We start from the raw sequence: 24,235 nt of genomic DNA on the forward strand, positions 1-24,235 counted from the left end.
AGATATCCCACAGTGCATCGCGCGCGGGCGGCACCTCCGGGCGGCCGTTTGACCTCAAAAAGGGCAAAAAATTTCACCAAAGCGGAAGATTTAGAATAAAAAACTTAGGATGCATCGCTTGGGAGAGTGATCATATGAAGAAAAGCGCAGGGGGCGGAAAATAGACAGGCTCGCACTGAGGTAAAAATTACTGATTGTGAAGGGTTTAAATACTGCTGCGGGGGCAGGCCGATTCGTGCTCGCTTCGGCAGCACATATACTAAAATTGGAACGATACAGAGAAGATTAGCATGGCCCCTGCGCAAGGATGACACGCAAATTCGTGAAGCGTTCCATATTTTTTCCCAGGTACGGTCTCGAAGCCGTTTCCCTGGGATCACCTTTTTGTCCCCCAGAGAGCGGCGCGGGGCATTCCAGCCCCCCATGAAGTCGGGGGAGCCCCCCAGGCGCGGCCCTGGCACAGTCGAGCATCAACCCTCTGTCCAACTGACAGGAGAGGACACGGTCTTAAGCTGTGCCAAGGGAAATTTAGGTTGGGTGTTAGGAAAAGTTTTTTATGGACGCCATGCTGCCCGTGTCCTGCTGTGCCCCCACCCTGTCCCACAGCGAGGGCAATGGAGCCCCCCGGCAGTACCGCGGGTTTTTATTGAATTGCTCGGTTACAGCAAGCGGGGTCCCAAGGCCAGCCCCAGACCCCCCATCCAGCTCAGCCCCGCACAGGGCATCAACCCCACCACGGGGAGCCAGGGCCAGCTCTGTCCTGGCACTCTGACCCAGCACCCACTGTCCTGTCGGATGGTGACACCGTGCCAGTGGGCAGGATGTGCCCAGGCCTCTTCTGCGCAGCTCTGGGGGGCTGCAGTACTCCAAAGCCCTGTGATCCTGGCTTGTGCTGTGGTGACATCCAAGGAGGGTCCATGGGACACCATGGCCCACTCAGACAGCGCTCTCCTGGTAGCTGTCATCCTCCAGGAACCTGCTCAGCCTCCTCCCGGGACTGGCGGCCACATCCTGTCCTGAGGCTGTCGCCTCCCCGGCGTCCCCATCGCTCTGCTCCTGGGCAAAGTGCATGAAGACCTGCAGGAAGGGCAGAATGAGAGATGGCACCACGGGACAGGGCCACCACACCCTCACACCGCCTCCCCTGTACCTGGTCCAGCGTGGTCTGGGACACTGAGTAGTCCTCTATGTGGCAGGGGCCACGGTGGGCGGCCAGAAGGCTGAAGACGGCGGCCAGGGAGGTGACACGGGCAGGGAGGTGGTACTGCAGCAGCCCCCCGTGCTGCTCCCGCAGCACAATGCCAGGGAAATGCTGCTGCAGCAGGGCCTGCACCGCTGCCGGGCCAGGGCCCCCCGCCCGCACCACCACCGTGTACCCATCCCCAAACCTGCGGGCAGAGGGGACACTCTGTGAGCGCTGCCATGGCCACCACCCTCTGGAGACCCCCTAGCCCCCCACTCAGTACCTGTTCTTGAGGTGCTGGACGCTGCCCAGGCAGCGGAAGCGGCCGTTGACCATGATGGCCATCCTGGTGCAGAGCGCCTCGCACTCCTCCATGCTGGGGGGACACGTGTGAGCCCCCCAGGGCAGAGGGACACTCTGCTAGCCCATAGGGGGGTTATGGGGTGTAGCAGACTCCATGGAGGGCTGAGACTTAACAGTAGGAACTGCTGAGACAGCAAAATAAGCTCCTGCCTTCTGACTCGCTTATCTCTGTAACTCCACGGGTCACATTCTCCCTAACCTTTACTATTGGACAAGTTTAGATCTCCCTATACTTTATAAAAAGGGGCTGTTTTAGCCCATTTTTTGGCAGAAGAGCTGTTGCTGGAACCCTTCACAGACCCCTAAATAAACCATCGCTGTGGAACTGCCAGGATGCTCTTTCTCCTCTCTCACTGTCTGTCTCTGCCCCTAGCCCTATGGGGTTATCAGCTCTCTTAGGATTTCAGCAAGCATGAGCTGAAATCCTAAGAGAGCTGATGATCACTAATGAGCTGGAAATCACTTAGCTTGCCAAAGGTAGTAGTTACAGCTTGTAGGTATTCGCACTCTATCTCCCAGAGGGACTGAGTTATCTGGATAAGGACTGCTTTGCTCGGGGTTAAGCCAAATCTGAGGGCTGCGGGGGCTTGGGGGAGACCAAAAACCCCCCACCTTAACAATGGGGTGCTCCCCTTTGTGGGGACTCACTCACCTGTGGGATGTGAGCACCACGGACCGTCCGTCCCGGATCACACCAAGGATTCGCTCCCACAGGAACCTCCGGGCTTGCGGGTCCATCCCCGTCGTGGGCTCATCCTGCAACGGGCCCAGGGTCAGTTGGTGCCCCCTAAGCCAAGCAGCTGCTTCTGCCTTTGTCTTATTCTCCACCATAACCAACACATGGCAGTGAGACATCACCCAACTTACCCACCCAGCGTCCTGCCTGATCCTCACCTCAGCAATCACAATAAAACCAGGACAGTGCCATTCCACTTCTGATTCCCACAAGCACTCCAAGGCTCTCCTCTCACCACTGGCCTCCTTCTATCTACTATCATAAAACTCCCCCCAATCACACTATACATAACCTTGCCCTCACTAAATCCTACACTCCTAACTATCTTAGCTATCCTCTCAGCAGCCCTAGGAGGATGAATGGGTCTCAACCAAACACAAATAAAAAAAATCCTGGCCTTCTCTTCCATCTCTCACCTAGGCTGAATAGCAATCATCATCATCTACAACCCTAAACTCACCCTCCTCAATTTCTACCTGCATGCTGTAATAACTGCAACCATCTTCCTCACCCTAAACACAAAGTCTTAAAACTACCTACCCTAATGACTGCATGAACCAAAATTCCATCCTTAAACGCAGCGCTGCTCCTAACCCTGCCCTCCCTTGCAGGGCTCCCTCCCCTGACAGGATTCCTGCCCAAATGACTTATTATCCAGGAACTAACTAAGCAGGACATGCTGTGGGGCCTCCCAGTGCCCCCCTCACCAGGAAAACAACGGGGGGACAGCCGAGGAGGGCGATGGCCGTGGAGAGTTTGCGTTTGTTGCCCCCGCTGTATTTGCCCGCCGGCCGGTCGGCGTGTGGGGCCAGCCCCAGAGCGGTGATGCCCCACTGAGCCACCTGTGAGAGACAGAGGGGTGAGCCTGGGGGGCTCTCCATAGCGTGGGGAGGACAGGTGTTGGAGATTGCAATGCAAGATGTTTTCTGTTAACATCTGTATGGCAGATTGTCTTTTGTCAAGTGGGCAGTTTGCTTTATCTCTCTCTTTGAGTGACCACATTCACACCTCCCTGGGGAGGGGACATCTGCTGATAACAGCTATTGAATGTCACTGCATGGCTGATAAGAACTACAACATCCCATTGGGAGATGTGAGCCCAGAGGGAGGAGCCAGGCATTCCTGCCTGGATATAATCTGGGGATTCTGGAACCCCAGCCAAGCATTGCTACCGAGATATAATCTCGAGGTTTTGAGACACCAGCATGGCTTCTCCACTGGATTCCCCATAGGAACAGCATCTGTCTCTTCTTCCACTGGATCTTCAGAGGAAGAATACATCCTTCTCTACAGGATCCCTGCTCCAGCAGAACCACCCCTGACACTGCAGGAGGGCTGCAGCCACATTTCCAATAGGACTGCTGCCAACACCCTGATCCACAGGGTGTCAGGTGTGTTCTGACTCTGTCAGTGTTATTCTAGTGTACTGCATTGTTTATTTTATCTTTTTTTAAATTTTTCCTATTAAAGAACTGTTATTTCCTGCTCCCATATTTTTGCCTGAGAGCCCCTTAATTTAAAATTTACAGCAATTCAGAGGGATGGGGAGGGTTTACATTCTCCATTTCAGGGGAGGCTCCTGCCTTCCTTAGCAGACTCCTGCCTTTCCAAACCAAGACAACAGGGAGCAGGCCCTACCCTGGGGGTCTCTTCCTCTGGGATGCCACGCAGGCGGCTGTAGAACTCCAGGTGCTCCCGCCCCGTCAGCAGGTCCGTGATGGCATCAAACTGGGGACAGTAACCCATGTGCTGGTGGACAGACTGGAGGTCGGTGAGCACGCTGTGGGATGGGGACAGGTGAGCATGGGATGGGGACAGGTGAGGATGGGATGGGGACAGGTGAGGATGGGACGGGGACAGGTGAGCACGCTGTGGGATGGGGACAGGTGAGCACAGGATGGGGACAGGTGAGCATGGGACAGGGAGAGGTGAGTATGGGGCAGGGACAGGTGAGCACACTGTGGGATGGGGACAGGTGAGCATGGGGCAGGGAGAAGTGAGTATGGAGCAGGGACAGGTGAGTATGGGGCAAGGATAGGTGAGCATGGGACAGGGACAGGTGAGCACACTGTGGGATGGAGACAGGTGAGCACAGGATGGGGACAGGGGAGCATGGGGTAGGGAGAGGTGACCACACTGTGGGATGGGCACATGTGCCAGGGATCCTGTGGGAATAAGGACAAGCAGCTGCAGGGATGAGGATGAGGATGGAGCAGGCTACAGGACAAAGGGCCAGGAAGAGCACAGAGGGGACAGAGATGATGGCTGTGGGGACATGGAGCAGGATCCAAGTCATGGAGTCCCTACATTCACCCACCTGTGCCCCTTCAACCAGGCCTCCCCCAGCGTCACCTCCGTGTCCCCTGTCAGCATCTTGAAGGTGGATGTTTTCCCAGCACCGTTCACCCCCAGGAGGCCAAAGCACTGTGGGGGCAGAGCAGGCTCACTGGCAGCCCTGGCCCTGCCCACAGAGCTGTCTGTCTGTCCGTCTGTCCCTCACCTCCCCGGGGGGAATGGCCACGCAGAGCCGGTCCACGGCCGGAGCCTTCCTGCGCCGGTACACCTGCATGGAGCAGAGGTGGCACTGGCTGCTCCCTCCTGCCACTGCCAGGGGTCCTGGGGGGGCTGGAGCTCACAGCAGGGCCCAGCCCCACCCACCCACCTTGGTCAGGTCCTTCAGAAGCAGGAGGTGGCCGTGTGGGGGGATGTTGCCCACCCTCGCCCGCTCCCTGGCCACGTCCTGGTCCTCATCTCCCAGCGAGGGCAGCTCCAGAGCCCGTGGGCTGTGGGGAACAGTGGCAAGGGCACATCTAGGGCTGTCCACGCCCTTGAGCACCCCCAGGGTGCTGTGTCCAGTTTGGTATCCAGTTTAGGAAGGATGTTGAGACACTTGAACATATCCGAAGGAAGGCAACAAGGCTGGTGAGGGGCTTGGAACATAAACCCCATGAGGAATGACTGAAGGAGCTGGGGATGTTTAGCCTGGAGAAAAGGAGACTCAGGGGTGCCCTCATCACTGTCTACAGCTCCTGAAAGGTGGCTGAGCTCAGGTGGAGCTGGGCTCTTTCTCCAGGCAGCACTGACACAACCAGAGCTCACAGCCTCAAGCTGCGCCAAGGGAAACTTAGGTTGGATATCAGGAAAAAGTTTTCATGTAAAGAGTGATAAAGTACTGGAATCATCTGCCTGGGGAGGTGGTGGAGTCACCATCCCTAGATGTGTTTAAAAAATCCTGGATGTAGCATTCAGTGCCATGGTCTAGTTGAGGTGTTGGGGCTGGGTTGGACTTGATGAGTTTAAAGGTCTCTTCCAACCTGGTGATTCTGATTCTCAGGGATTCTGGGATCCTGTGATTATGTGATTCTGGGATTCTGTGATTCTGTGATTATGTGATTCTGGGATTCTGTGATTCTGTGATTCTGGGTTTCTGGGATTCTGATTCCCAGTGATTCTGGGATTCTTATTCCTAGTGATTCTGGGATTCTGTGATTCTGATTCTCAGTGATTCTGGGATTCTGATTCTCTGTGATTCTGGGGTTCTGATTCTCAGTGATTATGGGATTCTGTGATTCTGATTCCCAGTGATTCTGGGGTTCTGATTCTCAGTAATTCTGGGATTCTGGGTTTCTGATTCCCAGTGATTCTGGGATTCTGTGATTCTGATTCTCAGTAATTCTGGGTTTTCTGATTCACAATAATTCTGGGATTCTGATTCTCAGTGATTCTGGGATTCTGGGATTCTGATTCTCAGTGATTCTGGGATTCTGATTCTCTGTGATTCTGGGATTCTGGGATTCTGATTCTCAGTGATCCTGGGGTTCTGGGGTTCTGCTCACCCCAGGCGCAGGAAGAAGCGGTGGTACTGCAGCAGGAGGGTGAAGAGGAAGAAGACAATGCCCTCGATGGCCATGGCAAACATGTTCTTCCCTGCCAGCTCCCAGGAGAGGGGGGACACGAAGCGCTTGTCCCCTGCAGGCAGCAAGAGGGGCTGTAAGAACAGGGGACCCCAGTGCTGGGCTTTGGGGAGGGGGAGCAGCCCTGACACCCCCAGACTCACCAAACCTCTCAAAGGCATCAGCCATTGCCTGGTTCTTCACCATGTCAATGAGGCCTCGGCCCAAGCAGAAGTGGGGGAAGATGAGGAAAACCTTCTTCAGGACACGGTTGATGTCGTTGAGGTTCTGATGGGGCAGCAAGGAGAGGGGTGGGGAGCTGGCACTGGCACTGCATGGAAGGAATGAGGGGTGCAGAGCATCCCAAGGCTCACCTGGTCCACAAAGAGCTCCAGCACAAAGGTGGCCACGCTGCCGTTGATGCCAATGAAGAGGTTGATGCAGGTCAGGGCCACGTAGGCAGTGCTGGGGATGCTGAAGAGGAAGGAGGCTGGATACATCAGGGGGGTGATGGACCATCTGCAGGGGGCACAGCAGGGCCTGGCTGAGGTGCACATTCCAACCTGGGGGGCTGAGAGTGCACCCACCCTCCCAAGCACCACAACCCCTCACCCCAGCTGCCCCCAGCCCCACAACCCCCTCGCCCCTGCTGGGCTCCGCTGCCCCATCACCCGTAGAGCAGCAGCAGCAGCACCAGGGAGGGCAGGTTGGCCGAGGACACGTAGGATTCCTGCTGGAAGCAGAGGAAGATGAGGATGACCAGCAGCGCGGGCACCAGGTAGTTGCACTGAGGGGGTGGAAAAGCAAGGAAAGGGGTCAGGGCTGGGATCAGACCCTTTGGAACTCATCCCTGTCCCCATCCCCATCCCCACCATGTCCCAGGCGAAGTTGCCCAGCCAGTAGGTGATGGGCTTCATCCCGCTGACAAACTGGAGGTGCTTGGCCTTGCTGACCCTCTCCTCAATGAGGAAGACAACAAAGCTGGCCGGGACGAAGGACATGGCGAAGATCACGCAGATGGAGACCAGCACGTCCACAGAGGTGGCCATCCTGCCGAGGAGGGGACAGAGCTCAGCGGGAGCCAGGGGGGGCTGCGGGACCCCCGTGCCCACACTCACAGGGCGGCCTCGCTGAGCTGCTCCTTGGTGAGGTTCAGGGGGTGGTTGGTGGCCGTGATGCCGAAGCGTGCGGGGTCGGTGCCGGGGGGCAGCCGGGCTCGCAGCAGCCCATTGCTGGCCACGTTGAGGAAGGAGACCATGGCGTGCCAGCCCTTGTTGTTGAACCAGACCTGCAGGATGGGGAGGGTCGGGCAGCTCGGAGTCCCCCAGCCAAGCTGGCACTGCCCCTGGTTGTGCCTGCAGCTCCCACTCCCACCAGGAGCATCCCCGGTCCCCACTGGGTTCCAGCTCCCCTGCAGCCCCAGCCATGCTCAGTCCCCCTTGAGGGGACATCACTGCTGTCACAGACATCTTTTATGAAAAATCCTTTCCTTAGGATTTTTTCTCCTGAGAAGCTGAGAGGTCTCAGGAACAAAATGTAAACAATGGTTATCTGCTGCTGTGGAATGCAACAGGTGGATCTTTATTAGTCCATGTTAGATGTTTAGAATTAATGGCCAATCGCAGCCCAGCTGGCTTGGACACAGAGCCCGAGCCACAAACCTTTATCATTCTTTGCTATTCTATTCTTAGCCAGCCTCCTGATGAAACCTTTTCTTCTATTCTTTTAGTATAGTTTTAATATAATATATATCATAAAATAATAAATCAAGCCTTTTGAAACATGGAGTCAGATCCTTGTCTCTTCCCTCATCCTTAATGTAATATATCCTTTCTTAATATAATATATACCATAAAATAATAAATCAAGCCTTTTGAAACACGGAGTCACATCCTCCTCTCTTCCCTCATCCAAGAACCCCTGTGAACACTGTCACCACTGCCACATCCCTGCTGCCCCCAGCTCCCACCCCTCAGGCACACCTTGACGTTCCTGCGTGCATCCAAGCCCTCAATGAAGCGGCTGAGGTTGGCCAGGAGCCGATCCGAGGGGCTGCCCTGGATGCAGGAACACACACGGGGGTGAGGAGGGGTCTCCCAGCCCTGGGACCCCCAGAGCTGAGCCAGGGGCTGAGTCCTGCTGTACCAGGGTGATGTTGAGCAGCACACGGAGCTCCAGCACCGCCTGATCCACCTCCGCTGCCGATGGCAGGGCCTGGGAGCTGCCAGCACCCAGGGAGAAGCCGCCGTACCTGCAGGAGAAATGGAGCTCCCAAACCTGCCAGAGACACTCCCAGGAGCTGGGCTTGAGGATCCACGTGGGTCCTCTCCACCCCAGGAAATTCTACAGTTCTATGAAACCTGGCACACTTGTGGAAACCCAACCCTCCGCTCACCCAGGTGCCAGGTAAGGGACACACAGCAAGGGGCTGAAGGCACCTGGATGATGCCTCTGCCCAGGTGATAGTAAAAGGGTTTAAAATAATAAAATTCGGGGAATTAGAAAGAAGCTAGACTTAGTGGGACCCTGGAAAAATGTTAAAAATAGACTCTGAAAATGTTAGGCTTTGTGTTTGCCAGGTCATGTGAAATTGCACCTGTGTAAGCAGTATATGATAAATGATATAATTGTTAGATGTGATGATTGTTTAGTAATTAAATATAATTATTGTTTAATCGTAGGAAGAATCATGAGAAACTCTGTTAGAAGTTTGAGGGGGGCCATGAGGAGCCCATGCTTGGATGAAATCTATGTATACAATAGAACAATATAAGTTTAATAATTAACATGAGAGTTATATAATGACAGAATATAAAAACGTGTTCATCCCAAAATCTGGGAGGAACATGTCAGATTTGGGTTTGTACCCCTGACACCCAGAGCTCTTCAATACAAGCACCTGCATATAATCATTCTTGTGATAATGCGTTTCTGAACGCTGACACAGGGACCACTCAGGCTCTCCCCAAACCCACCAGGGCTCTCCTGTCTCCCTCCACCCCTGGCTGTGCCAGGCCCAGCTCACCTCTGCTCATTCACCCACTTCTTGTTCCTCAGCCTGAAAGGAATGAGATAGGAGGAGTCAGAGGAGAGAGAAACCCCTCAAGGGGACGTTAGGGCAGCACCTGCCCACCCAGCCATGTCCCCAGCAGTGTCCCCTCCCTCCAGGTGTCCCTAGGGTGTTCCCTTGGTGTCCCCACACTGTCCCTGGTGTTCCCGGCCCCAGCACTCACTCCTGACGGATGATCTGGGGATAGGTCTTCACCAGGTAGTCAGAGATGTTCCTGCCCGTCAGGTTCTGAAGGATGTCCCCCGTGCCCCTCTGCACCTGTGGGATGGACAGAGGGGCTGGATGGACACCCAGCCCTGTGGCAGCCCCAGAGCATCACCATGTCACAGACATCTTTTATGAAAAATCCTTTCTTTAGGATTTTTTTCCTCCTGAGAAGCTGAGAGGCCGCAGGAACAAAATGTAAACATTGATTATCTGCTGCTGTGGAATGCAACAGGTGCATCTGTGATTGGTCTCATGTGGTTGTTTCTAATTAATGGCCAATCACAGTCAGCTGGCTCGGACTCTCTGTCCAAGCCACAAGCCTTTGTTATCATTCTTTCTTTTTCTATTCTTAGCTAGCCTTCTGATGAAATCCCTTCTTCTATTCTTTTAGTATAGTTTTAATATAATATATATCATAAAATAATAAATCAAGCCTTCTGAAACATGGAGTCACATCCTCATCTCTTCCCTCATCCCAAGACCCCTGTGACCACCATCACACACCAGAGCCCCGACAGCCAGCACTGACAGAGCCCTGGGGCTGCCCCTGCCAGGCTGGGGTTACCTGGGGTGGGGGGAGCCCCCCGGCCCCCTCGGGACACTCGGGCAGCATCCTGTGTGCCCCTGGCCCGCTGCACTGGCACGGTGGGGATGGCTTTGCCCGTGTCCAGTTCCCACGCTGCAGCACCTCCAGCAGGGATGGGGGCACTGAAGGGGTTGAGAATCCATCGGGATGGGAAGCTGGGGGGCACAGGCCTGCCCTGGGGACCAGGAGAGAGAAAAAGAGAGAGAAACTCCCATTAGCAGCCTGGTGTGAGCCAGGGGCAGTGGGACCCACCCAGCATCACACCGGGTGGCAGAGCTGCTCCGTGGGTGTGGGAATCCACAAAATTACAGGGTTTTGGGAAAGCTGCAAAAGGCAGGCCTCAGAGACAGCAGAACTGTGGTTAGAGCCAAGCAGCAGCCATGAAATTGGTCAGCAGAGAAATTATTTAAACTGTAGAAAAGCAAGGATAAATAGAACAATGGTCTGTGTATTAATGCTTGGCTAGAGTAACTCTCTAAGCTACAGAAAAGTTTATCTAGCAAGATATTAGGAAGGTTGAAGCTTAATAACGGAGCTCTGTGCATTGTGTTTTAGGGCTCATAAGTAGGTATTGTATTCAAAATAAGCAAGCATTGTTAAACCAAAGGGATGTGTGCTTATAGTGGTTGGATAGAACTACTGTCAATATAGAATACATACTATACAGATATAAATACTGTCAATGTGATTTTGCTTTGTGTGATTGGTCAAGAAGCTTATAAAGTGAGTTGTAACATTAAGTTTTCTATCCTGCTGCCTAGATTGTGAGCTGTTAGCACCTTTCCATTGTCATAGCCATGTAATGAGACTGATGCTGAAAAAATAAACAGCTTGAAGCACTTTCCCAACAGCCCTGTCTCGTTCGTTTCTGTAAATAACCCCCGACCAGCATCACTGGCATCTTCCCATTGTCACAGCCATGTAATGCGACTGATGCTGGAAAATAAAACAGCTCGAGGCACGTTCCACAGCAGTTTGTGATCTGTCAATAGCCCCCCTGTGGGCATTAAAGGGCACTGAGGAGGGGGCCAAGCCAGCCCTGGACACTCACCCCTTCCCCTCTTCCTTCATGCACTTGGTGCCGAAGCCGGGCTCGGCCAGGAGCGCCTCCAGCAGCCGCGCTGTGTCGGGATCTCCCGGAGCATCGTTGCTAAAGGGGGACACAGCAGTGAGCTGGTGGCACTGGGGGAGCGGGGACAGGGCGGGCAGAGGGCTGGGGACACACCTGAAGAAGGTGAACTGCTGCCCGTACATCCAGGGCTGCAGCTGCAGCGGTGGGTACCTCCCGAAGGGCGGCACGATGAGGCTGAAGAGCAGCGCGATGCACACGAACACGGCGGGGAGCACGATCTGGGGAGCCCGGGGTGGGGGATCAGGGTTGGTTCTACCTCACCCTGCCCCATCCCCTCCCTCCCTTCGGCCTCACCTGCGCCAGGAAGCCGCGGGTGCTGCGGCGGGCGTGGAGCATCCTCTTGGTGAAGAGGGCGCGGAGCTGGCGGCAGGTGAGCGCCCAGCCCCGCACCCGCCCGCACGCCGGGCCCCGCAGCAGGTCGGTCTCCCGGGGCTCCTCTGCTGCGGGGAAGAGAGGGATTTGGCAAGGGAGTCGTGCCAGGGGGACAGGGGAATGGCAGGGGTATCCTCATACCCCAGCAGGGATGGGATGCTGCAGGCAGGAACCCCAAACTGCCCCCAGCCCAGCAGGGATGGGATGCTGCATGCAGGAGCTCCAAGCCCCCCAAAAATGCCCCCAGCCCCCTCAGACAGCCCCCAGCAGGGATGGGATGCAGCACTCCCCAAACAGCCCCCAGCCCAGCAGGGATGGGATGCCGCATACAGGAACCCCCAGACCCCCCAAACTACCCCCAGCCCTCACTCCAGCAGGGATGGGATGCTGCATGCAGGAGCTCCAAGCCCCCAAACTGCTCCCAATCCCCCAAACTGCCCCCAGCCCTCACTCCAGCAGGGACGGGATGCTGCATGCAGGAGCTCCAAGTGGCCCCAAACAGCCCCCAGCCCCCCTAAACTACCCCCAGCCATCAGCCCCCCCCCCCAGTAGGGATGGGATGCTGCATCCAGAAGCCCCCAGGCCCCCCAGATATTCCCCAGCCCAGCAAGGATGGGATAATGGGAGGCCTCAGCCCCCCAAACTGCCCCCAGCCCTCACTCCAGCAGGGATGGGATGCTGCATGCAGGAACTCCAAGCCCCCCAAAGAGTCCCCAGCCCCCCCAAACTGCCCCCAGTCCCTCCAAACAGCCCTTACCCCAGTAGGGATGGGATGCTGCATACAGGAGCCCTCAGCCTCCCCAAACTGCCCCCAGCCCTCACCCCAGCAGGGATGGGATACTGGGAGCCCCCAGCCCCCTCAGACAGCCCCCAGCCCAGCAGGGATGGGATGCTGCATACAGGAGGCCCCAGCCCCCCCAAACTCCCCCCAGCTCCTACCTCGCCTGGCTCCTTTGGCTCAATGTAAAGGAGAGGAGAGAGGGGTTACAACCAGTGCCCACCCAGGGCAGAGCTGGTGCCCCAAACCATCACAGCCCCCTCCCAGAATGGCTGTCTCCATGCCAGTTCTCCCTCAAGAGTTCTTCCCCCTGGCATTTCATATCCCATCCCAAATCCTGTGCAGAGCTGGGCTTCCCCAAACCCATCCTCACCCCAGATCTTTGCTCTGGGGACACCCCAAAACCGGGGGTGCACGAGGGTCCCTGAGTGTCCCCCAGCTTGAAGGGATGGACAGCTGCCCAGATGGACACGTGCCATCACCCCAGCCCAGGAGATGGAGGTGGGGGTCTCTCAGCACAGCTCAGGGGTCCCACTGCCCCGTCCTTACCCAGCTCTCCATCAGCCACATCCCCGTCTCCCATCTCGCCAGGGGCTGCTCCTTTCATGGTGCCTGGAAAAATGAGGACAAGATGCCAGGGCAGGACTGTCACCCTGGTTTTTTTAAGATTTTCTAAGCCTTCTGATGTCGACATTCTTGTAGTGAACTTTCTCACACACTTCCTGTAAATAACTCATTGTTTTGCATTCTTTTATGGAGGAGGAGAAAGCTGATGGACTGTTGGTTTGTCCAGTGCCATTGGAGAGGTGGCACTGTCACCCTCCAATCCACTGCCACTTTTAGAAAACTGTAAGTGCTAGAGTAAGAAAATAAACTTCATTTTTTCTTCACCTTAAGAACAGTGGTGGCACTTGCGTTTTTTCGTGTCCTATAGTGACACAGGGCCAAGGACACATGGATCTGCATCCATGGTGTCCCCAGCTTTTGCAGAGTGCTGGGGACACCCCACCCCTCTTCTCTGAGCTGCTGAGCACCTCCCCAACCCTCCCTGCACCCCAGAGCTCAGCTCCAGCCAGCACTGAGGGGTTTTACCTGCAGTGTCAGCGTCCAGTGCTGTGTCCTCAGCCACCTTCAGGAATATCTGTGGGTGTGGGAGGGCTGGTGTTAAACACAGAGGGAAACCCCCTGGAGCCCCCTGAGCACAGCCCCCCCTGGTACCTCCTCCAGGGTGGTGTCAGAGATGCCGTAGCTGGAGACCCCCAGCTCGCCCAGGCGCGCGTCCAGCTCGCGGAACAGCTCCCCAAAGGCCCCATCCCTGGCCCCGCTGTAGGGCAGGACAAACAGCACCTCGTGCCCGATGTCCTCCACCAGCCTGGAGCCGGGGACCAGCTTCTGGATCAGCGCCGACAGCTGGGCCACATCTGGAAGGATAGGGAGGGATGGAAACCTCAGGGGCAGCAGCCACTGGCACAGCTGGCACAGCTGGCCACAGCTCCGTGTGCCCAGCCTGAGGGTCCCAGGGGAGATGGAAGGGATGGAGACCCCCTTGTGCACCTCCAGTAAAAGGGGGAGAGGGGGCACATGCACTCCCAGCCCCCCTGGCTGATGGGGGATGTTTGGGGAGCAGCTGAGGGTGACACTGAGGGGACAAAACGCTCACCCACAGTGCTGGCATCACTGCCCCGCTCGCTGCCCAGGCCGGTGTCACTGCTGTGCTCCGAGTCACTGCCATCCTGCAGGAAAGGGGGGCTGGAGCCTGGCACCCCACAGCAGCACCTGGCTCCCAGTGCCCCCCAACACCCAGGACAGAGACACTGGTGTCGCCCTGATTTTTGAAGATTTTCTAAGCCTTCTGATGTTTATATTCTTGTGCCAAACTTTCTCACACGCTTTCTGTAAATAACTTATTTAGAATTATTATTTAACTTATTAGAATTATTATTAACTTATTTAACATTTGAGAATGTTTTGCATTCTTTTATGAGGAGGAGGAGAAATCTGATGGACTGTTGGTTTGTCCAGTGTCATTGGAGAGGTGGCACTGTCACCTTCCAATCCACTGGCACTTTTGAAAAATTGATAAATGTTGGAGTCAGAAAATAAACTTCCCTTTTTTCACCTTGAGAGCAGCAGTGTGTGCGCTCATGTTGTTTCATGTCCTATGGTGACATGGGGACACCTCACACCTGTGCCAGTTCCCTGGGGGTGTCACCCTGATTTTTTAAGATTTTTCTAAGCTTTCTGATGTTTACATTCTCGTGGCAAACTTTCTCACACACTTCCTGTAAATAACTCATTATTTTGCATTCTTTCATGGAGGAGAAGAAATTTGATGGACTGTTGGTTCGTCCAGTGCCATTGGAGAGGTGGCACTGTCACCCTCCAATCCACTGTCACTTTTGGAAAACTGTAAATGTTGGAGTCAGAAAACAAACTTCAATTTTCTTCACCTTGAGAGCAGCAGTGTGTGCATCATGTTGTTTTGTGTCCTGCAGCAACACACTGGCTGCCCTTTGGGGGACGACCATCAGGCTCCCACCTTTTTGGTGACACCGGGGACGGTGCCGGTGCTGCCGCCTGTCCCGCTCCTGTCCCTCTTCACCAGGGTGAGGTGGTACCCAGTGCCAAGCCTGGCCTTGAGGAAGAGGGGGGAGCCACAACAGCAGAGCCGGCCCTGGGAGATGATGGCAGTGCGGTCCCCCAGCAGCTCCGCCTCGTCCATGTAGTGGGTGGACAGGATGATGGTGCGACCTGGGGACCAGAAACAGGCTTGACCCCCTTGCTGGACCCCCCCCATTGCAGGTTCTCCCAAAGCTGGGGGGGCTCAGAGGGTGAATTTGTGTGGGAATCCATAAAATTAGAGGGTTTTGGGAAAGCTGCAAAAGGCAGGTGTCAGATACAGCAGAATTGTAAGTAGAGCTAAAGCAACAGCCATGAGATAAGTCAGCAGAGAAATTATTCAAACTGTAGAAAAGGCAAGGGCAAATAGAGCAATGGCCTGTGTATTAATGCTTGTCTGAATATCTCTCTAAGCTGCAGAAAGTTTATCTAGCAAGATATTAGGAGGGTTAAAGATTAATAATAGAGCTCTGTGCGTTGAGGCTTACAAGTGGGTATTGTATTCGAAATAAGTAAGCATTGTTTTAACCAAAGGTATGTGTGCTTGTAGTGATTGGATAGAACTACTGTCAATATAGAATATATACTATACAGATATAAATACTGTCAATGTGCTTTTGCTTTGTGTGATTGGTCAAGAAACTTATAAAGTGAGTTGTAACATTAAGTTTTTTAGCCTGCTGCCTAGACTGTGAGCTGCTAGCATCTTCCCATTAGCATAACCATGTAACGAGACTGATGCTGAAAAACAAACAGCTCGAAGCACTTTCCCAGCAGCCCCGTTTTGTTCGTGTCTGTAAATATCCCCCCTTGCCAGGTGAGATTTGAGGCTCCCGGCCCCACCTTTGCGGTACTTGAGCAGCAGCTCCCAGATGCTGCGGCGGGAGAAGGGATCCACGCCAGCCGTGGGCTCGTCCAGGATCACCACGCGGGAGCCGCCCACGAAGGCGATGGCCACCGAGAGCTTCCTCTGCATCCCGCCTGCAGAGGGACGGCGTTGTGGGGGCTCCGGGCCATGGAGCCCCTCCCCGGCACCCAGCCCGAGCTCTGCACGCACCAGAGAGGTTCCTGGTCTGCTCCCGGCGCTTGTGGGGCAGCCCCGTGTCCTGGAGCAGCTGCTCCATCTCCTCCTGCACCTGCTGCTCCGAGAGCCCCTTCAGCCGCCCGTAGAACCAGACGTGCTCCTCCACCGTCAGGCTGTGGGGACAGGGGGGAAAGGCAAGGTGAGGGGTGTTGGGGGACATGAAAGAGGAAAGCCTGATAAATGTGATTGCCTGGCAAAAGATTTTGAGAATATAGAAGCTCTAAGGGAGATTGAAATGAAAGCAAGATTTGAGATCCTTTAGTTACTGAACAACTGGAAAACAATGGTGTGGCTGGCTGAAGGTAATCCCCTTTTGATGGAACAACACCCTCTGCTTGCAGGCAGCCCCAAGGGTCAGAGCAGACCCTGCCAGCTTGGCAGAAGGGGCCCAAAGAGGAGTTTTTAGGGTTTAAAATGTAACACAGTATGGTAATGTAATGATTCTTATAGGCTGTATGGAAGTGCTATAGGATTTGTATATTGTACTAGATTGGTTAGTGAGAATCAGAATATTCAAAACAGAAGAAGATTTATGGTATTGTAACGGGAACCTCACTCTCTTAGCTCTTGTCTCTTAGCCTTCTTACCCCTTTTACTCTCTTACTCCTTTTACTCTCTTACCCTCTCATCCTCTCTACCTTTCTCTTCTCTGAGCTGTGGCTGCAGCTCCCAGCAGGGCCCTGCACCCAGGCCCTTTGCAATAAACCCCAAATTCCACGACCTGGCACAGGGAATGAGGGGACAGCCCTGCATCGCTCCCCACACTGCCCCAGCCATGCCTACATGTCGAAGAGCACGTTGTGCTGGGGACACATCCCCATGGATTTGCGGATGCTGTCGATGTCGGAGCGGATGTCCCAGCCCAGGATGTAGGCAGTGCCCGAGGTGGGGGGCAGGAGGCCAGTCAGGATGGACCTGGAAGGGGTGAGAAAAGCGGGTCATGGAGCACAGGGGCAGCAAGGCTTGGGGCCAGCGCACCCTGTCCTGTGTGGGGACAGAGTCAGGCTCGGCTCCTGTCCCCAGCCATGGCCATGCAGCCCCTCTGGGGTGTCTCACATGGTGGTGGTCTTTCCAGCGCCGTTGTGGCCCAGGAAGGATGTGATCTGCCCCTCGTAGAAGTCCAGGCTCAGCCCGTTGACGGCTGCACGGCCGCTGCTGCCATAAACCTTCACCAGGTTGCGGATGGAGACGCCGGGCTGGAGATCAGCAGGTGGCTCCTCCACCAGCACTGGAAGCCACCAAGGGGTCACAGCTCCGGCCAGGACCCCTTTGGCAGCAACCCCAAACCTTCCCAGCAGCAACCCCAGAACCCTCTTGTCAGTGACCCCAAAACCCCCTTGTCACTGACCCCAAAGCCCCCTTGTCAATGACCCCAAAACCCCCCTGTCACTGACCCCAAAACCCCCTTGTCACTGACCCCAAAACCCCCTTGTCACTGACCCCAAAGCCCCCTTGTCACTGACCCCAAAACCCCCCTGTCACTGACCCCAAAACCCCCCTGTCACTGACCCCAAAACCCCCTTGTCAGTGACCCAAAATCCCCCTTGTCAGTGACCCCAAAACCCCCCTGTCACTGACCCCAAAACCCCCTTGTCACTGACCCCAAAACCCTCCTGTCACTGACCCCAAAACCCCCCTGTCACTGACCCCAAAGCCTCCCCACCACTGACCCCAAAACCTCCCCAGCAGTGACCCCAAAACACCCCAGCAACTCTGTCCCCAGCACCAGCCCTGTCCCCAAAGGTTTCCCCAAAGGTGTCCCCAGCTCTGTCTCCAGAGGTGTCCCCAGAGATGTCCCCTTGCCATGGGGTGCAGGGCCCTCCTCTGGGGTGAAGGCCTGGGCTGGAGGGCTCCATGGCCACTGCCCTCAGCCACACAGCTCCAGGATGGGCAGGGACTCACCTTGGGGTGCAGTGTGGGAGCTGCTGTGGTACAGGGAGTGCCCAGATGAGGATGATTCCCCAAACCAGTAGCTCTTCAGGAAGGGGAAATTCCAGGGCTTGGGGATCCCATACTGACCTGCAGCAGAAGGGGTTAATTGGGGCCAGGGCTGAGTGGCAGCTGGGGGTCAGGGAGGGGCTGCACTCACCTGGGAAGACACCCTCGATGTACCAGGTGGCCAGGCCATAGAGGACAGCATCCAGCAGCAGCAGCCCCATGGCTGCAGCAAAGCTGTACGGGTCTCCTGGCACGGGGCTGGCAGCCAGGTTGTGCCACTGGATGCCCACCCCTTGTTCCTCATAGAGGGAGAAGTAATCACAGCCAAAACCAAAGGCCACGGGGGACAGCAGGCTCTGAGGACAGCCAGAAGGGCAGTGAGGGCAAAGCCTGGCATGGGGGCAAACCCAGAGCAGCAAGGGCAGGGCAGAGGGGCAGATCCCAGCTCACCACAAGGACACGGAGCGGGAAGGTGATGTAGTCACGCCAGGCCACGCACAGCACGTAGGGCAGGTACAGAGAGAAGTAAATGATGCCACCACACGCCGAGGCCAGGTTGGCACGGGGGAAGAAGGTGCTGATGAGGAAGCACTGGCTGATGGTGGCCACTGAGAAGGTGCCGAGGAAGAGGAAGATGACTGCTGGGTCGCTGTAGGGCAGGATGTTTCCCAGCTGTGGATGGAGGCGGGTTGGAGCCTGTGGAGCCTCCCATGCTGGCTCCCACCCATGCTGCCCCCTGAGACCTCCAACCTGCCTTGAGGATGAGGACAAGGAGGGCAGAGCTGAGGAGGAAGGGGATGAAGCTGCTGAGGAACCAGCTGAGCCAGAGGATCCCGCTGCTCAGCCCCATGGTCTTCATGGTCTCCTTGAGACGCGTCTCCTTCTCGTGCACCACCCCCTTGATGATCATGGCCACGGAGTAGATCCAGGCCAGAGTCATGAAGAGAGGCAGCGAGCGGTTCAGGACCCTCAGGAACCTGGGGAGATACCACCAGCCATTCCACCCTTAGCTCCACACTCCTCTCTTGGGCCAGGGACACCAGGGCACGACCAGCCCTGTGCCACCTCCATGGTGCAGTGATGCTGCAGCAGGTGGGTCACCCAACTGTCCCCAAAGGGTCTGGGGCTGCCCCTCTACTCACACATCATCCACGTAGCAGGGGTAGGGCATCTGCTGGACGTAGACCCCGGTCCGTGGGGCAGCCCCAGTGTGCACCCTCACCACCGCCTGCTCCACCAGGTCCTGGATGTACACGAAGCCCCCCCAGACGTAGCGCAGGTCACTGAAGGGGTCAGCAGCAGGGCCTGGGTCCCAAAACCTGGGGGCAGAGCACGGTGCTGGCACCAGGGATCTCCTGGCAATCAGCACAGGGTGGCCATGGGGACAAACAGCATCCCCCAACCTGTCCTTGATCTTGTTGGTCCTCGTGACGTCGTCGATGTCCATGCGGATCTTGTAGCGGACGTGGGGTGGCAGCCCGGGGGCTGTGGCATTGATGGGGGGCTGGAAGACCACTGCAGCCCAAAACTGCTGCTCCTCCAGCAGCTCCAGGGCTCGGGCTACCAGCTGCTCCTCGGTGGCCACTGCCTCGATCTTGTCCAGGCAGACACACTGTGGGAGGGAGGGTAGGTGGGCTCAGAGGGCACGGGTGGTGCAAGAGGCCAACTCACCCTTAGCAGGGTGGCACAAACCTCCATGAACTGTGACAGCGTGCTCAGCACTGCGTCCACATCAGCGTACACCTGGTGCCAGGTGAGGCCTGGTCCCCCTGCTGGCCCCGTCAGGAACGTGACCAGCTCTGGCAGCTTCCAGGAGGTGCCGTTGAGGAACCCATCCAGGATCTGGGCTGTGCTGGGGGCCAGCAGCAGCTCCTGCAAAGCAGCAGGGTGTGGGAGGCCATGCAGCCCACCCTGCTCCAGCTGCATCCCACCCCACTCATTGCACCCCAGCACAGCCCATCCTGCACCCCACAGCAATGGCAGGAGTCCGGGCTCACACACCTGGAGCACCTGCATCTCCAGGCTGCTGTTGAGGACGGTGTAGATTCGGGGTCCCAGCTCCTGCCAGGCACCCCCCAGCTCCCCCAGCACCGCCAGCTCCCGGAAGGTTCGGTTCACCTGTGTGAGGGAAATGAGGCAGGTTTGGGATGAGACCCACCCAAACCCCTGCAGCCCCCCACAGCCCCCACTCACCTCAGCCATGACGCTGTCGGGGCCAGGCCCAGGTGGGGTGTACAGGATCTTCCCCACAAAGAGGGGCTTGATCCCCCTCCAGAAGATCTGTGACAGGGGGCTGGACTCCAGGCTGTGCAGCAGCTCCCTGCAGAAGGGACCTGGGGGTGCAGAGCTGAGCCCTCACCACCAGCCCACCACCACCAGCAGCCCCCCACAGCCCCTGGCTAAGCCCCCCACACTCACTGGTGCTGCCTGAGGCCACGGGTTTGTGCTCTGAGGTGTTACGGTCCAGGAAGGCTTTGACATCGTTGTCCTCGTACCAGTTGAGGGAGGGGATCCTGAGCCCCCCGCCCTCGGGGTGGCCACAGGCGATGCGGGACAGGGCTCTGAATGCACCCGTGCTGCTGTTGGGGGCCCTCAGCCCCTCAATCTCCTGACGCAGCTCAGCCAGGCTGGGCATGGAGGAGACCTGGGAACAGTGGGGTGAGTGGAGAGGGGACAGGGACACGGTGGGATGGGCAGGGGAATGAGGGCTGTACCTCCTCCATCAGGGATGCTGCATCCCGCAGGAAGCTGCCCAAAGCTTCCACGGTGCCGGCGATTCCGCCCAGCTCTGAGCTCAGCTGTTCCTACACGGGACATGAGAAGGGGTCAGGGGAGGCCAGGGGTCTCGGCCTCCTCCCAGCACCCGGCCGAGCTGGGGGCTCACCGCCAGGAGCCGTGGGAAGTCCATCTGGGAGAGAAAGGAGCCCTCCATGGCACGGAGCTGGGAGGTGGGCAGCGCGCAGAGCTCTTGCTGCAGGCTCCGGGTGGAGTCGGCGTCGCTGCCCACCAGGAATCCCCCCAGCACCGAGGCGTTGCAGACCAGGACCTTCAGCGGGAGGCGAAGGCTCGCCAAGGAGAACTGGAAGGAGGGGGGGAGTCAGGATGGGGGCACCGGGAGCGGGCACCGGGAATGGGCACCGGGAGTGAACACCGGGAGCGGGCACCGGGAATGGGCACCGGGAGTGAACATCGGGAGTTGGCACCGGGAGGGGACACCGGGAGGGGACACCGAGAGGGGGCACTGGGAACAGGCACCGGGAGTGAACACCGGGAGCGGGCACCGGGAGTGGGCACTGGGAGCGGGCACCGGGAGTGAATATCGGGAGTGGTACCGGGAGTGAACACCGAGAGCGGGCACCGGGAATGAACACCGGGAATGGGCACCGGGAGCGAACACTGGGAGCGGGCACCGGGAGTGAATATCGGGAGTGGTACCGGGAGTGAACACCGGGAATGGGCACCAGGAGTGAACACCGAGAGCGGGCACCGGGAATGAACACCGGGAATGGGCAGCGGGAGCGAGCACTAGGAGCGGGCACCGGGAATGGGCAGCGCGGGACACTCACGATGCGAGGGCTGAGCCGAGCCCCCATCAGCTCATGCACCAGCGCCGGGGGCAGGGATGTGTTGTCCCGCAGGAACCGGGAGAAAGTCTCGTCCTCTCTCAAGTATTCCCTCACCGGCAGAGCTGGGGGAGCAGCGGTCAGACAAGGGCTCTGGCACCTCCGGCACCCCCCGCTCCCGGTGCTCACCCCTCCGCTGGTTGCCGCTGTCCCGGAGCCGGCGCAGGGCGGGCAGGAGCCGGGAGAAGCTGCTCAGGAGGCGCTGCCCGTGCCCGCGGTGCAGGACCTGCCGGGCTTCGCTCAGGAGCCGGGACACGCTGTGACACGGGACAGGGGACAGTGAGACCCCCGCCCAGCCCCGCTGTGCTGATCCCCAGCCCCGCCGCTCACATGGAGCCATCGAAGTTGCCCACCACGCCCGGGGCCTCTCCCGCCGTGGCGTGTCGGAAGCAGGGATTGTTCATGTTGCAGATGATGCCCTGCAGCCAGGGCAGGGTCCCCGCAGAGGGCAGCGCCTTGTTAGGAAAGTGGCCTGAGGGAGAGGGAGGCAGGTTCAGGGGGGCACTGTGGGACTCCCCACACACACCCGAGCACCCTGTGACCGCCTCCCGTGTTTGTCCCCTTGGTGTCACCCCGAAGGGCACACAGAGGGGGCTCGGCTGGCTCAGGGACACTCACACTCATGCTGCTTGAAGGGCGGGTGGGATCGCCGCACTGAGATCAAGATAAGGAAGAGGAACAGGGGCCACAGGATCTCGATAGCCAGCTGGATCTGGGGGAGACGCGAGGCTGGTGGGCTCCCGGTGCCCATCAGCGTCCAGGGCTCTGCCTGCCCCCGTGCCAGGCACCAGCGGCTCGGGGTTGCCCCACCCCGATCGCCCACTCACCCGCTGCCGCCGGCGGTAGGTGAAGTTCTTCCAGAGCAGCAGCCCCAGCTGGGTGCCCACGGCCATCGCTCGGTCCGGCTGAGAGCAGAGGGGCAGCCCCGAGCTGGGGGTGACGATCGGGCTCTCACTCCCTTCTGCTTCGGGGCTTATCACAGCCCGGGCACGGTGCCGGGCACAGCGCTGAGCTCCGGGGCCGGCAGGAGCCGGACGGCATTCCGGCAGCAAAGCTCCTTTGCGGAGCTAAAGGCTCAAATCACATTCTTTCCTAAACCAAAAGCAGCAGAATAGGGCATGAGCTCTGTCCAGGAGCCAGGAGCACGATTCACTGCCCATGCCGGCACCCCAGGAAGGAGCTGGGCAGCCCGGGAGAGGCTGAGACCTGCCCGTGCCTCAGTTTCCCCATGAGAGGGATGTGGGTGGGGCTCTCATCAGCCCAGGAGCGGAATTGCTCCGGTGCAGCGGGCTCGAGGGCGAGCTCCGACACCCGCATCCCTCTCTGCCAAGTTCCCGGGAATTCACCCACCCTTGAAGCGGGGCCAGCAGCTCCGGGGCCCGGCAGCAAAGCTCTGCCAAGGCGGCTCCGTGACGAGCCCGGTGGCGGCGGCGGCGGCACGACCCAACCCGCCGCGTTCCGCCCGCTGCACCCGCCCACGCCCCGGGGAGAACCGAGCTCCGGGGCGGCTCCCCGGTCACCGGGAGCCCCGGATTTGCCCCTCGTTTTGCCCCGGGGCCGCGCACTCACCGGCGCCCCGCGCTGCCGCCGCCCGCCCGCGCCCGGGGCTAAGCCGGGTCCCGGGAGCGGGCGGGATAAACGGGCACGGGGCAGCGGGATTAGGATCCCGGCTGGGAAATCCGCCTAATCCGCCTGCGGGGCCCGACACGAGTGGGTCCGGGGGTAGATTCCTGCGGGGATGCACCGGGGTCAGCTGGGGTGACACGGAGAGGAAGAAGGAGCTGCAGGGAGGGGGTGACACAAGGAGACAGAGGTGTCTGAGTGTCCCCATCCGCTGGAACCGGAGCCGAACTGCCGGTCCGGGGGAGCCCGAGCCCCGCGGGGAGGGCGGCTCGTTTCGGGACAAAACAACCGGAGAATCCCTGGATCCTCCCGGGGGACTCGCGTGGGAATCTGCTCACTCATCACACGAGGACGAACACGCCACATCGCTGCAACCGGGGAGCTCGGTGGAACCCGGCAACCGCCGGAGCAACCGCAGCTCCCGGTGCCCTCCAAGCCCGCGTCCCCCAGCCCGGTTCGGCCGCACGGAGCCCCGCTCTGGGCGGGGTGCGGAGTCACCGGGACGATGTGGGGACAGCCCGGGGGAGACACGAACAACCCAGGGAGAGCATGGGGACAGCACGAAGGAACGATGGGGATAGTCCAGAGGGGACATGGGGACAGTTCGGGGCTGCGATGGGAACACGGGGATAGCCTGGGGAGGGGCGGGGTGGCACTAAGAGCTCGGGGGACGCTGGGGGGACGCATCCGGCCGGGACCAGCAGCCGGGACACGGCCTCGCCTCTCCTGCCACCCCTCGCAGCCCCCGGCCCGGGACCCCCGTTACCTGGAGCTGCTACGCGGCCTCTTTAAGAGACCCCGCGAATCCGCCGGGCGCGCGCGGGCCCCGCCCCTCCCCGCGCTACAAAGTAGCCGTGGGCGTGACGTCACGGGCTCTTAAAGGGGCAGGCACGGCAAAGGGGGGCGGGGAGTGGGAATCCCGCCCCCATCCCGCCCCATGCCATGCCATGCCATGGATCCCATCCCATCCCATCCCCATTAATCCTGTCCTATCCCATCCCACTGATCTCATCCCATCCCATCGCATG

At 58.2% G+C, this 24,235-nt stretch overlaps 1 protein-coding gene and 1 non-coding gene across 7 annotated transcripts; one reads left to right on the plus strand and one right to left on the minus strand.

Moving 5' to 3' along the window:
- Window positions 1–235: 235 nt before the first annotated feature.
- Window positions 236–342, plus strand: LOC135459022 (U6 spliceosomal RNA). The gene has a single exon (XR_010442958.1). It is a non-coding gene; the product is annotated as a U6 spliceosomal RNA (small nuclear RNA).
- A 285-nt stretch (window positions 343–627) lies between these two features.
- Window positions 628–24,029, minus strand: ABCA7 (ATP binding cassette subfamily A member 7). 6 transcript variants are annotated; one of them, XM_064734284.1, is made up of 52 exons: window positions 23,974–24,029; window positions 23,154–23,314; window positions 22,412–22,676; window positions 22,203–22,296; window positions 21,915–22,056; window positions 21,714–21,841; window positions 21,528–21,649; window positions 20,846–21,040; window positions 20,676–20,765; window positions 20,380–20,605; window positions 20,155–20,294; window positions 19,963–20,079; window positions 19,654–19,833; window positions 19,365–19,573; window positions 19,104–19,280; window positions 18,716–18,938; window positions 18,412–18,633; window positions 18,113–18,317; window positions 17,926–18,042; window positions 17,080–17,251; window positions 16,807–16,938; window positions 15,997–16,136; window positions 15,783–15,920; window positions 14,860–15,071; window positions 13,981–14,053; window positions 13,539–13,741; window positions 13,413–13,461; window positions 12,870–12,932; window positions 12,482–12,499; window positions 11,465–11,607; window positions 11,264–11,388; window positions 11,090–11,188; window positions 10,018–10,213; window positions 9,409–9,503; window positions 9,201–9,233; window positions 8,321–8,426; window positions 8,158–8,232; window positions 7,294–7,463; window positions 7,048–7,225; window positions 6,847–6,962; window positions 6,550–6,694; window positions 6,340–6,463; window positions 6,119–6,251; window positions 4,945–5,065; window positions 4,783–4,845; window positions 4,600–4,706; window positions 3,921–4,062; window positions 2,990–3,124; window positions 2,199–2,302; window positions 1,467–1,559; window positions 1,151–1,388; window positions 628–1,077 (listed from the first exon to the last, which is right to left on the minus strand). In XM_064734284.1, the coding sequence occupies exons 3-52, from the start codon at window positions 22,475–22,477 to the stop codon at window positions 937–939; spliced, it is 6,735 nt and encodes a 2,244-aa protein (XP_064590354.1). In that variant the 5' UTR covers window positions 22,478–22,676; window positions 23,154–23,314; window positions 23,974–24,029; the 3' UTR covers window positions 628–936. The 6 variants fall into 6 exon arrangements, with proteins under 6 accessions (XP_064590354.1, XP_064590351.1, XP_064590356.1 ...); XM_064734281.1 differs by having other exon boundaries at window positions 11,465–11,610; XM_064734286.1 differs by lacking the exon at window positions 12,482–12,499.
- Between the last annotated feature and the right edge of the window lie 206 nt (window positions 24,030–24,235).

The sequence above is a fragment of the Zonotrichia leucophrys genome, chromosome 28, assembly GCF_028769735.1.
Source record: "Zonotrichia leucophrys gambelii isolate GWCS_2022_RI chromosome 28, RI_Zleu_2.0, whole genome shotgun sequence".
Lineage (NCBI taxonomy): Eukaryota > Metazoa > Chordata > Aves > Passeriformes > Passerellidae > Zonotrichia > Zonotrichia leucophrys.

Excerpts from the sequence above, each read along its gene's own strand:
- ABCA7 (XM_064734281.1), bottom strand. The coding sequence starts at position 22,477 with ATGGCCGTGGGCACCCAGCTGGGGCTGCTGCTCTGGAAGAACTTCACC. Across the intron at positions 15,921-15,996 it reads GCAGACCAGGAACCTCTCTG|GCGGGATGCAGAGGAAGCTC; the intron begins GTGCGTGCAGAG and ends GTCCCTCTGCAG. Across the intron at positions 1,560-2,198 it reads GTGGTGCTCACATCCCACAG|CATGGAGGAGTGCGAGGCGC; the intron begins GTGAGTGAGTCC and ends GTGTCCCCCCAG.